The sequence below is a fragment of the Colossoma macropomum genome, unplaced genomic scaffold (assembly GCF_904425465.1).
Source record: "Colossoma macropomum unplaced genomic scaffold, Colossoma_macropomum, whole genome shotgun sequence".
Classification (NCBI taxonomy): Eukaryota; Metazoa; Chordata; class Actinopteri; order Characiformes; family Serrasalmidae; genus Colossoma; species Colossoma macropomum.
In genome coordinates this window covers 2677857-2691796 of record NW_023494785.1, presented here as the reverse complement: position 1 = coordinate 2691796, position 13940 = coordinate 2677857, and the positions used below count along the sequence as shown (strand labels likewise).

The 13940-nt window shown below is 40.8% G+C and overlaps 1 protein-coding gene across 2 annotated transcripts in view; it reads right to left on the bottom strand.

Annotated features, from left to right (window-relative positions):
- Positions 1-12880, bottom strand: part of LOC118815357 (guanine nucleotide exchange factor VAV3) — a 176535-nt gene extending 163655 nt beyond the window's left edge. For both annotated transcript variants that reach the window (XM_036581429.1, XM_036581420.1), the window contains exon 1: positions 12677-12880. In XM_036581429.1, the coding sequence (XP_036437322.1) occupies positions 12677-12880 (204 nt within the window). The remainder of the gene's footprint in view (positions 1-12676) is intronic.
- Positions 12881-13940: the final 1060 nt, after the last annotated feature.

Sequence of the window (13940 nt, the reverse complement as noted above, 5' to 3'; positions counted from 1 at the left end):
TTTTGTCACTGTTGGAACAAAATCTTGTATCAAAATCTTGACATATTCAAATTATGCAGAAAAGTAGAACAAAAACTGGGATGCAAAGTTTTGTCATGACAGTCACATGCTGGTGTTCTGGTCAACCAGCATCACTATGCTGGGTGGCCAGCTAAAGCAGCACCAGACCAGCTTAAACCTGCTATGATACCAGAGGTCAGTGTTATATTAAACATGCAGCAAAGTCTGAATGAAAAAACACAAGAAATGTAATAAAGCATAGCTTAAAAAACACACTTATCAGACTGATCTGAGAACTGACAGCCCTTTTTTTAAACATTGCACCTCTTTGCCTGAAAATATGAACATACATCATCTAGAAGATAAAGAATATTTACATGCTTGCCATCTCGTGGCAACGCTGCTTGGTACAGCCGTCTGTTTTCACACAGACTGAGAAATCCGAAAGAAATCAGAGTAAGAGTTTACATGCACTGAAAAATCTGAGTTAAAATTACTGAGCTAAAATCCAGCCGCTTTATCGGATTTCTTAATCAGATTTCTAGAATTTACTACAATCTAAGAAATCAGGGTATGCGGTTTACATGACCATTTGAATAATCAGATAACTGCAGAAATCCGATTATGATCGGATTATTAAGTGTATGTAAATGCACTCAGTGATTGGACAACTGGGCGTTTCAGGATTTTAACTCTTTTGTTTCCAACTACAATTTAAAATTTAAATAAGAATATTACTACATACTAAAAGTACTATTTGCAGAGTTTAAACAAGTATAAAATGAAAATAAAATGATATATATATACACGTGAGTGTGTTTGTATGTGTATATATAAATATATACATACACATACACATTATATATTAGGGGTGGGAATCTTTAGGCACCTCACGATTCGATTTGATTACGATTCAGAGGGCTGCGATGCGATTATGAAGCGATTATCGAGGCATCTCGATGCATCTTTTTTTCTACACAGGATTTCTATTTTCCTACTGTCTGAGGATTTGGTAGTTTTAAAGCAGAGTATTTGTAATGATCCATAATGAATTTACTTCCAATATCTTTTATTAATATATCAAATGGGAGTGATGTGGCAATTGAAGTAGAAGACTCTCATTCACTGTTCTTGTTTGGAGCACATGAGACGCTGCTGCCACTCATCTGCGATAAAATGCGCAGTTACGGTGAAATAAGATCCAGTGGTGATGGACGACCACGCAGCGCGTTACAGCTATTCTACCCGTTTTCTTTAGTGATTTTATAACTTCGGTTTTCGTGTGCAACGTAGCGGGAAAGCCCTGTTTCGCAACGACTAAGAACTGCAGGTCACATAGCAACGAAGCGTTATTCGCATTTATAAGCACTGCAGTTGATTCCTGGTAAGTTAAATCTGCAACTATAGACTGTCGAACACTAAACAGTTGCGAAGCTGGAGTCGCTTCTCTTTCGAATTTTCCCGTTCCACCTTAAATGGTGCCGCATTTACATTCGGCGCCTCAGGCAGAATTTAAGGTGGAACGGGAAAATTCAAACAAGAAGCTGGAGAACAAGAAGCGACTTCAGCGTCGGAAAACAGTCGAACGCTGAGAGACTTTATACGAGAAACTGCTCTAGTTTTGAGGAAAAGTTCCCTGAGGGAAAGGGGAGGAAAGCGGCTACAGCTAAAGTTTAAAGCAGAGCGGAGTAAATCTGCATTTTCATTTATATTGTTTAGCCTTTACTAGGACATCATCACATACTGAGACATACTGGACATAAATGTTGTGGCTCCCAAGGTGGTTTGACTTTGTTGAAAGGACAAAATGGCTCTTCTTATCATTTGGGTTGTGACTCCTGATCTAACCTGGCTTTAATGCAGAGGGCGCCGGTCGGATTTCTCACTCATCCAGTTGTGTTTTTGTTATGTGCCGCCACAGACTGTCCGGGCGCTGCACTTTCCCAATTCCAAGTTCCGCCCTTTGCGTTCCGTCAACATTACGTTATAAATTAAATATTTAGAAAATCGATTTTTGGCGTTTGTGAATCGATTCAGAATCGTTCGCGTCCGCATCGCGATGCATCTAAGAATCGATTTTTTCCCGCACCCCTATTATATGTATATATATATATATATATATATATATATATATACATATATATATATAAAATGTGTATATATATATATATGTATGTGTGTGTGTGTGTGTGTGTGTGTGTATTTTGATTGATACTGACAGATAAGACTGTCTACAGACCATCTATAGCCCACCAAAATAAACTGTAACAGAGACTTTATATGGCCGTAAAGCTGTGGGCGCCCTGGCCTGCCCCATACATCAAACCCTGCACACCGCAGGACACAGAGGAGGAGACTCCATACAGACTGTGTGCATTGTGCTGTAATTACTCAGCTCTGTGTGGGTGAAGAGTCTGAAGGAGGCTTTATTATGTCCTTGAAGGTGAGCGGAGGAGGAGGAGGAGGTGAGGACAGAGGCTTTGTGCCAGACGCTTCTTCTCGGCTTTGTCTGCCGGGGGTCCCCCGGGCCGGCGTAATGAGAGCCAGTGATAAAATAGCTGCCACGCAGCTCATGAATAATTCAGGAGAGGAGGTACGAAGGCACTCGCGCCTCAGCCCTCAGTTATGGAAATCTGACCTCCACACCACAGCCAGATTTATCTATTCACGTATGCACTCGTTTATGGACGTGTCTATGTATCTCTCCTGTTTATTCATTCTTTTAGTTGTTTACTTGTTTATACATTAATGCATATGTTCATTCATTAAATCTGTAGTCCTGAACGATGTGAAGTAAAACCTGATGTAAATGGTTACAATGTGTGAGAATGTAGTAAATAAACAGATAAAAAAGCTTCCCCGCTCTTTCTCTTTCTATTGCTCTCTCTCTCTCTTTCTCTCTCTCTCACTTTCTCTCTATTTTTCTTTCATTGTCTTTCACTCCCATACTTTACTCTCTCTTACTTCCTCTCTAACTTTTTCTCTGTCTCTTTCTTTTTCTTGGTTTCAAGCTCTCTCTCTCACTCTTTCCTCCCTCTCTCGGTTTCTCTCTCTGTTTCTATCTCTGTTTCTATCTCTGTCTACTCCTCTTTCATTCTCTTTTTCCTTCTCTTTTATTTTTTCTTTCTTTCTTCATATCTCCTTCTCTTTTTCTTTTTATCTTTCTCTCTTTCTCTTTTTTCTTTCTTTCGTTCGTTCTTTCTTTCTTTTCCTCACTGTTTCTCTCTCTATCTCTCCTTTTCTTCCTATCTTTCTCTCTCTTTTTCTTTCTTTTCTTTCTCTATTTTTCTCTCTTTCTTCTTCTTTTCTTTTCTTTCTTTCTATCTGTCTCCTTCTCTTTCATACTCTCTTCTTTCTTTCTTTCTTTCTTTCTGTTTCTCTCTCCACCTCTCCTTCTCTTTTCTTTCTATATTTCTCTCTCTCCTTCTTTTTCTTCTCTCTCTCTCTCTCCATTCTCTTGCATCTCTGCCCTCAGTTATGGAAATGTGACCTCCATGCTGACTTTATTTATTTATTTGTTTGTTTGTTTGTTTGTTTGTTTGTTTATTCATTCAGTCTTTGTTAAAACTATATTATCAGAAAAAAGAGGTCAATTCAGTGCTAAAGAAATTCTAAATCAGGTGAATGAACTGTGTACATTAACACACATTAGGACAGTGTTTCAGTATATAGTCCCAGCATTCAGCTCAGTTCACCTCCATTCATTCCACTTTATAGACACAGCACACACAGTGCAACCCAGACCGAACAGCAGAACTGCAGTGATATTGCGAAAGACCTTGACCAGATAAAACCCGATGCGAGCATCTGACCCTCTGCTGACTCCACAGGGATAAATAGCTTAGCCCAGGCTAAAGTTATCTCTGCAACCGCCCTAAAACACCAGCTGATTTGTCTTCTGCTGAAACAGGAACCAGATGTGATTCACCCGTGGATTAAAAACAAAACAGCAACAGCAACAAACATTTTGCTCACATTTGACTGAAGCATCATCACTGAATGACTTGGTGAACTGAGTTCAGGCAAATCCCACTGACAGAAATCCACTCAGCTTCACAGGACACATTCGCAGCGTCACTGCGCTCAGCTGATGGAAAACGACGCGCGGGTCAATATTTACAGCAGCAGGGGGCTCACCATGGACCAGCACGCTCAAAAACACGAGCTAGAGCTGCACAGAAATCACATTAAAACTGTGATCTCGGTTTGTTACCCTGTTACGAGTCGTCCAGGGGTTTTACAGAAGTCATAACATGAATAAAAGCAGAGAGAGCAAGTCAGCATTTAAGCAGATCCAGTGGTGCTGTTTTCTTTTCTGCTGTTATTAAGACCAACACAGGACAGATGTCAAAACAACAAACATAACTAGTCTAGCTAGGAAGCCAGAGAACTAACTTACCCACAAGAGAGGAAAGAAACAAATACAAACAATCTACCCTTAGGGTTGCGACTGTTAGATGCTTTGCGATGCAGACGTGGACGATTCTGAATCGACTCACAAATGTCAAAAATCGATTTTCTACATTTTAATTGATAATGGATGGCGAGGAATCGGACCGGCACCCACTGCATTAAAAGCTAACGTTTGGAAGCGCTTTGGCTTCTATGAAGTTGAAGGAGGTAGAAAAATGTCCGCTTGTAGTTGCCGCCAACCAGAGGGCCATCGAGCAAGTGATGTCAAAGCTTCCACCCAACTCAGAAGCAAATTACAAACTCTATCGCAGCTTTTAATGCCAAGGATTTGCGTTTGTCGTTGAGAACCAGGGCTTTCGAGCTATGTTGCCCACTTGGAGCCGAGATACAGCGTCTCGTCTCAAAGATTTTACTGACACAGCGACCCCCCCACTCTCTACAATGAGACCAAAACCGAAGTTATGGAGTCACTAAAGAAAACGAGCAGGATAGCTGTAACGTGATTCGTGGACACCTATTTCCACAGAATCTTATTTCACCGTAACGGCGCATTTTATCACGGATGAGTGGCAGCAGCGTCTCATGTGCTCCAAACAAGAGCACTGAATGAGAGCCTTCCAGTTCACTTGCCACATCACTTCCATTTGATTTATTAATAAAAGATATTGGAAGTAAATTCATTCTGGATCATTACAAATACTTTGCTTTAAAACCACCAAGTTGTCACACAGTGAGAAAAAATAAATCCTTTATAGAAAAAAAAGATGCGATAATCGTTTTATAATCGCAACGCAGCCTCTGAATCGCAATCGAATCGAAACGATCACAATAATTATCGCGATATAACTTGCCTCAGAAATGTTCGATAAATGTTCGATATAATAAAGCATTCACACACTTCTGCATTTAGCGACAGCCCTGGTGGCATTTTCTATTGCAAGGAAAGCGACACTGCTCTGCTGTCGCCACCAGAGGGTGCACTTCTGAGTTTTCCGACATTATTAGAGAGGGAGGGGGCGACGAGTAAAATGAGTCACCAAATATACTTTAGCAACGTCTGAAATGTTGAGTTATATTTTCCCTATTTGAGTGGAGCGACCGGCGATCTGCTCTCCTGTGACCGAGTCTGACTGATGAGGTCAGTGGCGTAACTGTACTGTCCTACAGTGAACTCACCTCTTTCCCAACATCCTGACCAGCTTTAGCAGCGTTAAATCACATCTGCTCCTCACAACTACAGCACTGTTACAGAGTTCAGTCATATTTTAGTATTAGTGCATTCTCAAGCAACAAAAGTGAAAGAAAGAAGTGGTTCATGTGGGTTACAGCCCTGATTTAAGCGGCAGTGAACTGAGGATGCTGTATGTGTGAGCCAGCTAATGTTTGCTGTGTGTATTAAGCTGCTGTTGTTGAGAAACTAAACAGTTTAGCGCTTGTAACCAGATAGCCGAGCGCTCGTCACCAGACAGCTAAAATAATCTGTTTTCTTTCTTAAATTATGACTATTCCAAAAAAATGCAGCTGTGCTTTTCCAGCTGGTAAAAACAGCCAACCAGAAACTTTCTCCCACTCTCCCATGACAGATCTGTGATATGACAGATATGTTCCACTGTTTGGTGAGTGTCTGTCGTGTTCCGACCTTAAAGGATAGTTTAAAACAGCAATTAACCACTCAGGAAAAATCAGCTTCACACTTGTAAAAAATAACGATTTAACATTTATCGTGATATGTATCGATATCGATTTATGTTAAATTTTTATTGTGATAAAAGTCTTGGCCATATCGCCCAGCCCTACTGAATAATAAGCCTTAATATGTAACAAGCCTGAGATTTTAAAGGGTTAAATAACACACTGCTAGAGAACAAGCTAATGACTGTGCTAAGCTAAGGAGCAATGCAGCTTAGACGTCCACAAGTGGAGCCTCTTGGAAGTCCAAAACAACCGCTGAAGTTCTCCTTGCACCCGCATTCAATTCAAGAACACCGTTAATTGTACAGAATACTGATGCACCCATAAAAAGCAGTTTACATAAAAATACAAGCCATGAAATTCAGCGTCTTTAACAACACAAAGCGGGGGGGCATCCAAGGCAATGAACTCCATTCCTATACCCCACACAGTCCAGAACTTCTCAACATGATTCACTAACATTGGCTTATTCTTCCGTCTGATCCAGCTCTGAGAAATACCTCTACCTTTATTGTTCTGCAGGGCTACGAACATCAAAAACGTGGCAAAATCATCAGTCAGAGTTGCTAAAAACAAAAATCTATACTGAGCCCTTTTGGGAATTACAAATGTACAAATATTTTGGTAACACTTTACTGTAGGGTACTGTTCATGAGGCGACATGACATCCACATAAGCTTGTTATGACAACTGACATAACCCTACATAACTGTTTATAAATGCTTATTCCAGCAGGCGTCGTTTGCTATAAAGGTTGCATTTGTCAATTTTGATCAAAGTTAGCTAAAGTAGCCTTTACGACAGATGACACCTACTGGAATAAACATTTATGAACATTTATGTAGGGTTATGTCAGTGGTCATGACAAGCTTATGTAAGTGTCATGTAGCCTTATGAACAGAACCCTACAGTAAAGTGTTACCAATATTTTTTAGTCAGATCTTACAGGAACCAAGCTTTTCCGTGACATATAACACTGCTGTTCTGAGAGTGGGCGGAGCTGAGCCTTCATTAAAGCTGCTAACTTCTGGATGGGAGTGGATGCAAAGTGGCAAAACCTGCTGAAATGTTGACCTGCCGTAAATAACAGTGCAGGTCAGTGTTTAGGTCACATAAATGGTTTTAAAACCTATAAGGCCGACACAAAAATGTGGGTGTCATTTGATCAACTCTCTTCTGATAATCATGTGATTTCTCTGTGCTTTGGTTGCATCAATTTGAAATGTAAGGCTAAAAAATTCAGACATTTTTATTATGTTCGCGTCACAAGCTACCTTTAAAGCACATGAACAGGAATATAAGTCATACATCAGTCACACTTCATTGTTTCCCTGATTAAACAACACAGTGTTAAGCTCTTACTGATCTCTAGTGCTCTGAATGAGCTCTTCCTCTCAATAAAACACACAGCATCCAACAGTAAAGGAAGCCTCGAGCATCTTTTACACAGTGATAGGAAACACAGCAGGGCACTGAAAGCTCCGGTTCTACACATTAAACTTGATAAAAATGGTTCTACTGTTGCCAAGGTGGGTATATGTGTGACCAGTACCGGGGCTTGTTGGGTTGATGAGGTTAATTTGTTGTACAGAATATCAGAAAATGTATCCATATAATCATATAATATGGTATTTTGTCCGTATCCTGCAGCCCCAGTGGGTCGAATGTCTAGGTAGAGCTTTAGCTTTATTAGAGGTCATGGTGTGGGTGTCCGTGTGTGTGTGGACACTGTAGGCTTCACATTTCACTCAGCGTGTGTGTGTCAGGATGATATAATCTGCCCAGGCTTTGGCCAGATGGTGCGTTCAGAGGCAGAGACGCTGTTTCCAATAAAGTGGCCCCCCCCACAGACCTGCAGCTGCTGCTGTTCTCACCTCACACATAAACTAATACCACTACACTCAATACCTGACACACAAAGTAATACGTGGATAACAATTAATAATTCACAAAAAGTTAATGCATGTTAACACTTCATTCAGTGGTCAGCAGTGTTGCAAGGCCAGGCGTGATCACACACTGAGAACATCTGGGCTGAATGTGATTTGGAACCACCAGTGGTGAACCATGGCTATTAGGGCTAGGCCTTCGGGGTGAGGTTACATATGTCAAAACTAGGTCAAAACACGAGTTGGAGCTAAACTAACAGCGAGTTGCATGAACATGTTTTGGCTGTTCTACATTAAACACAGACATGCGAAGCTTCTAAAAGACACTCCATGTTTTACTTGAAGTTTGTGACAGACGTATTATCATATACTTCACCCTGCAGCAGTTTCACAGTGACTCTTTCAGTAGTGAGCTCTGCTGTAGAGCTGCTGCAGCTGTTTTCCATTTATAACAACCTATTGATTAGACTGCTGCTCATTTTCACAGTCAGTGACGTATCTAGAACATCCAGGAGGCCTAGAGTGACATTCCGTCTCACAAAACCTGTCCCATTTATTGTAAGAATCAAAACATGATTGGTTGCTTCCTCTGTCACTTTCTTATTATGATGATAGTTAATCTAATACAATAGGACTTCTCTTCAGCTCCTGAAGTCCTACCCAATAGGAGGGCTTGCTTAGCTATATATACCTAGACACCACAGGGAGAAACAATTCCTGACAGACAGTTTTCCACTCTGTATTTCAAGACTTTAACCCTTTTGTTTCCGTCCAGAATTTAACAATGAAACGAGAGAACCGCTGTAATACTTACAGAGATTTAATGCAAGCATGCTTCTATTGAATACAGCTGAACTAAGACATGTACTTTTCAGTTCCAGAAGTCATCAGGCCTGGCAGACCATGAGGGTTCCCCTCCGGTGGGAACATAGACTTATTAGGTTGGAAACAGAGCACAAATTTCTACAGCAGGGGTGCCCAGTCCTGGTCCTGGAGATCTACCACCCTACAGAGTTTAGCTCTACTCTTAATCTAACATACTTGATCCAGATAATGAAGGCATTGAGGATCATCTCAACATCAGAGCCAGGTGTGCTGGATCTGGAGTCTCCAGGGTGGTAGATCTCCAGGACCAGGATTGAGCACCCTTGTTCTACAGCAATCCAAGGCCTCATTAAGTTGGAGCTTAACACTGTTAGAGGTCTCAAATGCAAAATCAACATTACACTGTTAAAGATATGATGACAATAGTAGATAATTCACTCACATCCTCTGAAGACGCGCCTTCAACAAGTTTAGACCGAGTCCTCTTTGTACTCTCTTTCAATCACCTGATTCATCCACTCAGGGAAGGGGGCCAAATTATAACCCACGTTAAAATGTTTTTCTGCATGTTGCAATATGTAATTACACATGTCCACCAGAGAGGGCTCCAAATCCCCAAAATCTACACAGTGTAGATTTAATGCTCGGAGCTCTGAGCTGAAGCAGAGCCTCCAGAGAGCTGCTGCAGACGACTAAACATTAAGACAGAAAAAACCTGTTTCTGATTGTGTTTTATTCGTGTAGCTGTGCAGCGGCTCCGTCACTGCTGCGTATATAATCAAGTTAAAACCAGGACTGGAGTTTCAGATCATGGATCAGAGTCCAGAACACTAGTACTCACAAAAATGATAAATTCCTCTAATCGATGATTGATCATTATCGATACGTGGCTAGAGCTGCCCGATTATGGCAAAAATCATAATCACGATTATTTTCTTCAATATTGAGATGACGATTATTTAACATGATTACTCACTGACTTTGGAAACATCATACAAGAACTTTAAAACTTTAAAAGAAACTTTTTATTTTTTTTTTTAAATCCTGTCTTTTTACCAGAGGATTTCTTTGAACTTTAAGTATAATTTAACTGAAAAGCAAACAAAAAATAAATGTAAAACTGATAAATACTTTTAAATAAATAATATAAGAATGATAAATAAAAACAAATAGGATCAGTATAAATAAGATCAACTATGTTGTAGTGCACAACCTGCTAAAAACGACTGAACACATCGCTGTTGTCACAACGAAACCTTGTATCTCCATTTTTGTTTTTCGTTTTTTGACATATTTTGAAAAAGCCTGTTGTTCTTTACATTGAGCGTAAATTTCATGATGAATGGACCAAAAGAAACGACCCAGAATTACTCAGAAAAACTTCTGGTTCCATTGACTTACATTAAAAGTAGAGTATGTTTTTTCCTTCTCCTGTAAAGTTACCATTTTGGAGATACGAGGTTTTGTTTCCGACAAAAGCGATTTATTTTAAATAAATAAATAAATAAATAAATAAATAAATAAATTAGTCCAAAATAAATTAGATGTGATTGAGCTTTTAGGGTGGGGCTGCTATAAAGGAAAAGGGTGCACTGGATTTATAACACAAGGCAAAACATGAACATCATATCAAAACAGGATGCACAACAATAATCGTTTTCTCAATTATCTCGTTTTCATACTTGGAAGCCAAAGCTGTAGTTGAAAATAAAACCTGATTGATCGCCCGGCCCCATCAGTGGTCCGAGCTCTAGCTGCACCCATGCGTCCTGTGACAGCACGTTTAGTAGCTCGGCATGAAGGGGAACCCAGTTCAGCACTCAGTAACGGAGCACGGATTTATAACCGTGCCGTCCCGCACCACCCGGTGGAAAAACACCACACAGTCTGCAGCTCTAAGAGTGCATAGAGACCCTTAGAGGTTTATCTCTTCACTGAGCCTGTTTTCCTCTTTATTCTGCGTCATGTGTGTTCAAAGTGCAGGCTGCTCTGTCTGCTTCTTCGACTGGCCTCAGTGTTTAAAAGTATCTAATCTGAAGTCTCTAATTTTCAATTTAGATTTTAATTTAATGATTAATTTCTTCTCTTTTAATATCTATTGTTTTAATCACGTTTCTAATTTCTATTCCCTTTTATTTTACGTTACTTTTTTGAATTGTGGTTTGAATCATCTTTGTATTTTAGCGTTTGTAAAGGACTCTGAATGACCGCTGTGCATTAAAGATGCTATACAAATTAACTCGCTTGCCCTTCTCTCTCTCTCTCTCTCTCTCTCTCTCTCTCTCTCTCTCCTGCACTCTCAGAAATAAAGGTACTAAACTGTCATTGGGGCGGTTCCCTCAAGGCTCCATCTCAGTACCTTTAGTCAGGGAACATAACTGAACCATAATCCACTGAAATGATATGTTCTAAGCTGTACTGACTCCACACACCCCGTCTCGTCTCCAGGCTTTTATTTTACTGTTCTGTTTTAAAACATTCGGTTATGAAAAGGTACAAATACGAACTTTTCACCTGGAAAAACTTATTTAAGGTTCACAATCAGACCTTAAAACCACTGTTGGAGCTTTGAGGGAACATTTACACTGTTTGTACCTTGATGAACGAAAAAAGTACCTGAACAGAACCTTTATATCTAACAGTGAAGGCTGAGTTCTCAGATTTTGCTCAGTTTCTCAGGTTTGTAGATGGTAAATATGGAAATATAGAAAGATTAAATGCTAAACTTGATCCAGCAAAACAACTTGCTCACAGCTCAAAGTCAACTTTGCCTTTTACAATATAATAAAAATAATATTTTACTTTCAAGAAATAAATCATCGCTGTCAAAAAAAGAAAAATTTCCATTTTCCAAATGTTCATTTTTCATCATATAAACACAGCAATGATGATGAACAGACCAAACGAAATGATCCAAAATTAATTAGTTAATTATAAAATCTCTCTATGTTAACTTACACTAAAAACTTTGTGCCTTCTCTTCCCTCAGCACACTTAAACAGAGTCTTAAAGTCAGGTGTCTTTAAAGGGGAACTCCACCAATTTTTCAAACATTCTGCATAATTAAACAGAGTCATTCAGAGTGGTTTGGTGTGAAACGCTCCGTTCTAGAGAAACTTACAGAGTCAGAACTGTTCACAGTGGTGGTGATAGGAACCAGACGTCCACCTCTAAAAGCTCCCCCACATAAAGTTATTACAGTAAATCGTTCTGAATTCACTGCCTGATGTCTGAGAGATTGTTCTACGATAGTTTTGACATAAACTTTTGGCTTAGATGTATTTCAATCTATTTACATTAATCTATTCATGGTGGAGGGATACATGCAGGACATTGTGAGGCAAAATAGTCCCCAAAGAAAACTTATTATTTCAGATTTTCCACTATTTTCCCATCATCATCATCATCCCATATAAACTCAGAAGACTCGTGTAGGTTCACTGGTGGTTCTGGATAGTAAATAAAATGTCTATATTTGTGTTGTAGTCATGGCGACCCCTGGTTCCTATCACCACCACTGTAAAGACATCTGAACCATTTCACACCAAACCACTCTGAATCTCTCTGTTTACATCTCAAGGACTGAAGTATTCAGAAATTGTGAAAATTTGGTGGAATTCCCCTTTAAGTCTAGGTTCAGGTGGCTGATCAGCACCAGAAGCAACTTTACTTTAACTTTTATCTCTATCCTTTCTCTCTTTCTGTCTTTCTCCTTGTATCACTATATCCATCACTCTCTCCTTTCTCTCTCCACCGGTCTCTCTCTCTCCCTCTCTCTCCATCTTCCGTAGTGTGGTCATCAGTGCTGTCACTCCTCTAACAGTCCACACACCCCTCTCACTCCCCCCACCCCTTACCTGGCTCATCTGCGGGCGCAGGTTGATCTCCTTCAGGTTGACCGTCTGCGGCCGCAGGTTGTTGAGCAGCTGGCACAGCAGCACTCCGTCCCTCAGCGTCTGCGCGAGGTCGAACACGCGCGCGGACGGCCAGGTGACGCGGTGGTGCGGCGGAAGCACGCGGCAGCTGATCAGCCACAGAGCGCACTGCCGCCACGGCTCCATTTCAGAGGGGCTTAAATCCAGCGGGGCAGACCCGAGGGCGCGAGCTCAGGGGGTCTGCAACACAGACAGACCCGGACAGACGAACAGACCGCGCGCGGAACTCCGGACACCAAGCTCAGCTGCTACTTCCCCGCGCGCAGAGAGAAACTGAAACGCTCTTCGTCTGCGCGCTTCTCTCTCTCTCTCTCTCTCTCTCTCTCTCGCTCGCTCGCTCTCTCTCTTCCTCTTCTCTCTGTTTGCAGCGTTGCAATGAATCCTCTTTCACCTCCTCGCGCGTTCTCTCGCAACCTCCTCGGGCTTCTGTTACTCAGCCACCTTCTTCCTCCCTCCCTCTCGCGCCCTCTCTTCTCCTCCCCCTGTATCCTATCCCCGCCCCTTCTCTCTCTCTCTCTCTCTCTCTCTCTCTCTCTCTCTCTCTCTCTCTCTCTCTCGCTCTCTCCCTGTGTGTGTGTGTATTCTCTCTCTCTCTCTCTCTCTCTCTCTCTCTCTCTCTGTGTGTGTGTGTGTGTATTCTCTCTCTCTCTCTCTCCTTGTGTGTGTGTGTGTGTGTGTATTCTCTCTCTCTTCTTCTCTCTCTTCCTCTCTCTCTCTGTGTATTCTCTCTAGTGCTTTCTCTGTCTATCTCTCTGTGTCTATCTCTCTGTGTGTGCCTACTACCACTACTACTACTACTACTACTACTACTAATAATAATAATAATAATAATACCAATTATAGATTCTTTTTTACTTTTTGATTTTTTTGAAAATTACTCAAATCTCTTAGATTCGTCAATCGGCACATTAAAGCAATAAAAAGATTTCAAAAAGATTTCTATTATAACCCAATTGCTGGGTCAAAAATAATCCAACAGCTGGTTCACACCACTGTAATAAACCACTGGGCAATAAAGTGAGAGATAACCCAGCAAAAGTACCCAACTGTCTCGACCCGGAACTTGGGTCGGAAAAAGTACCCGATATTTTTTAGTGTGTAACTAATAACAGTGACTACCGCTAACTTATATACATTTGTAGTAGACACTCGTTTGGGGTTCTAAAAAGTTCCAGTTAAATTAGAG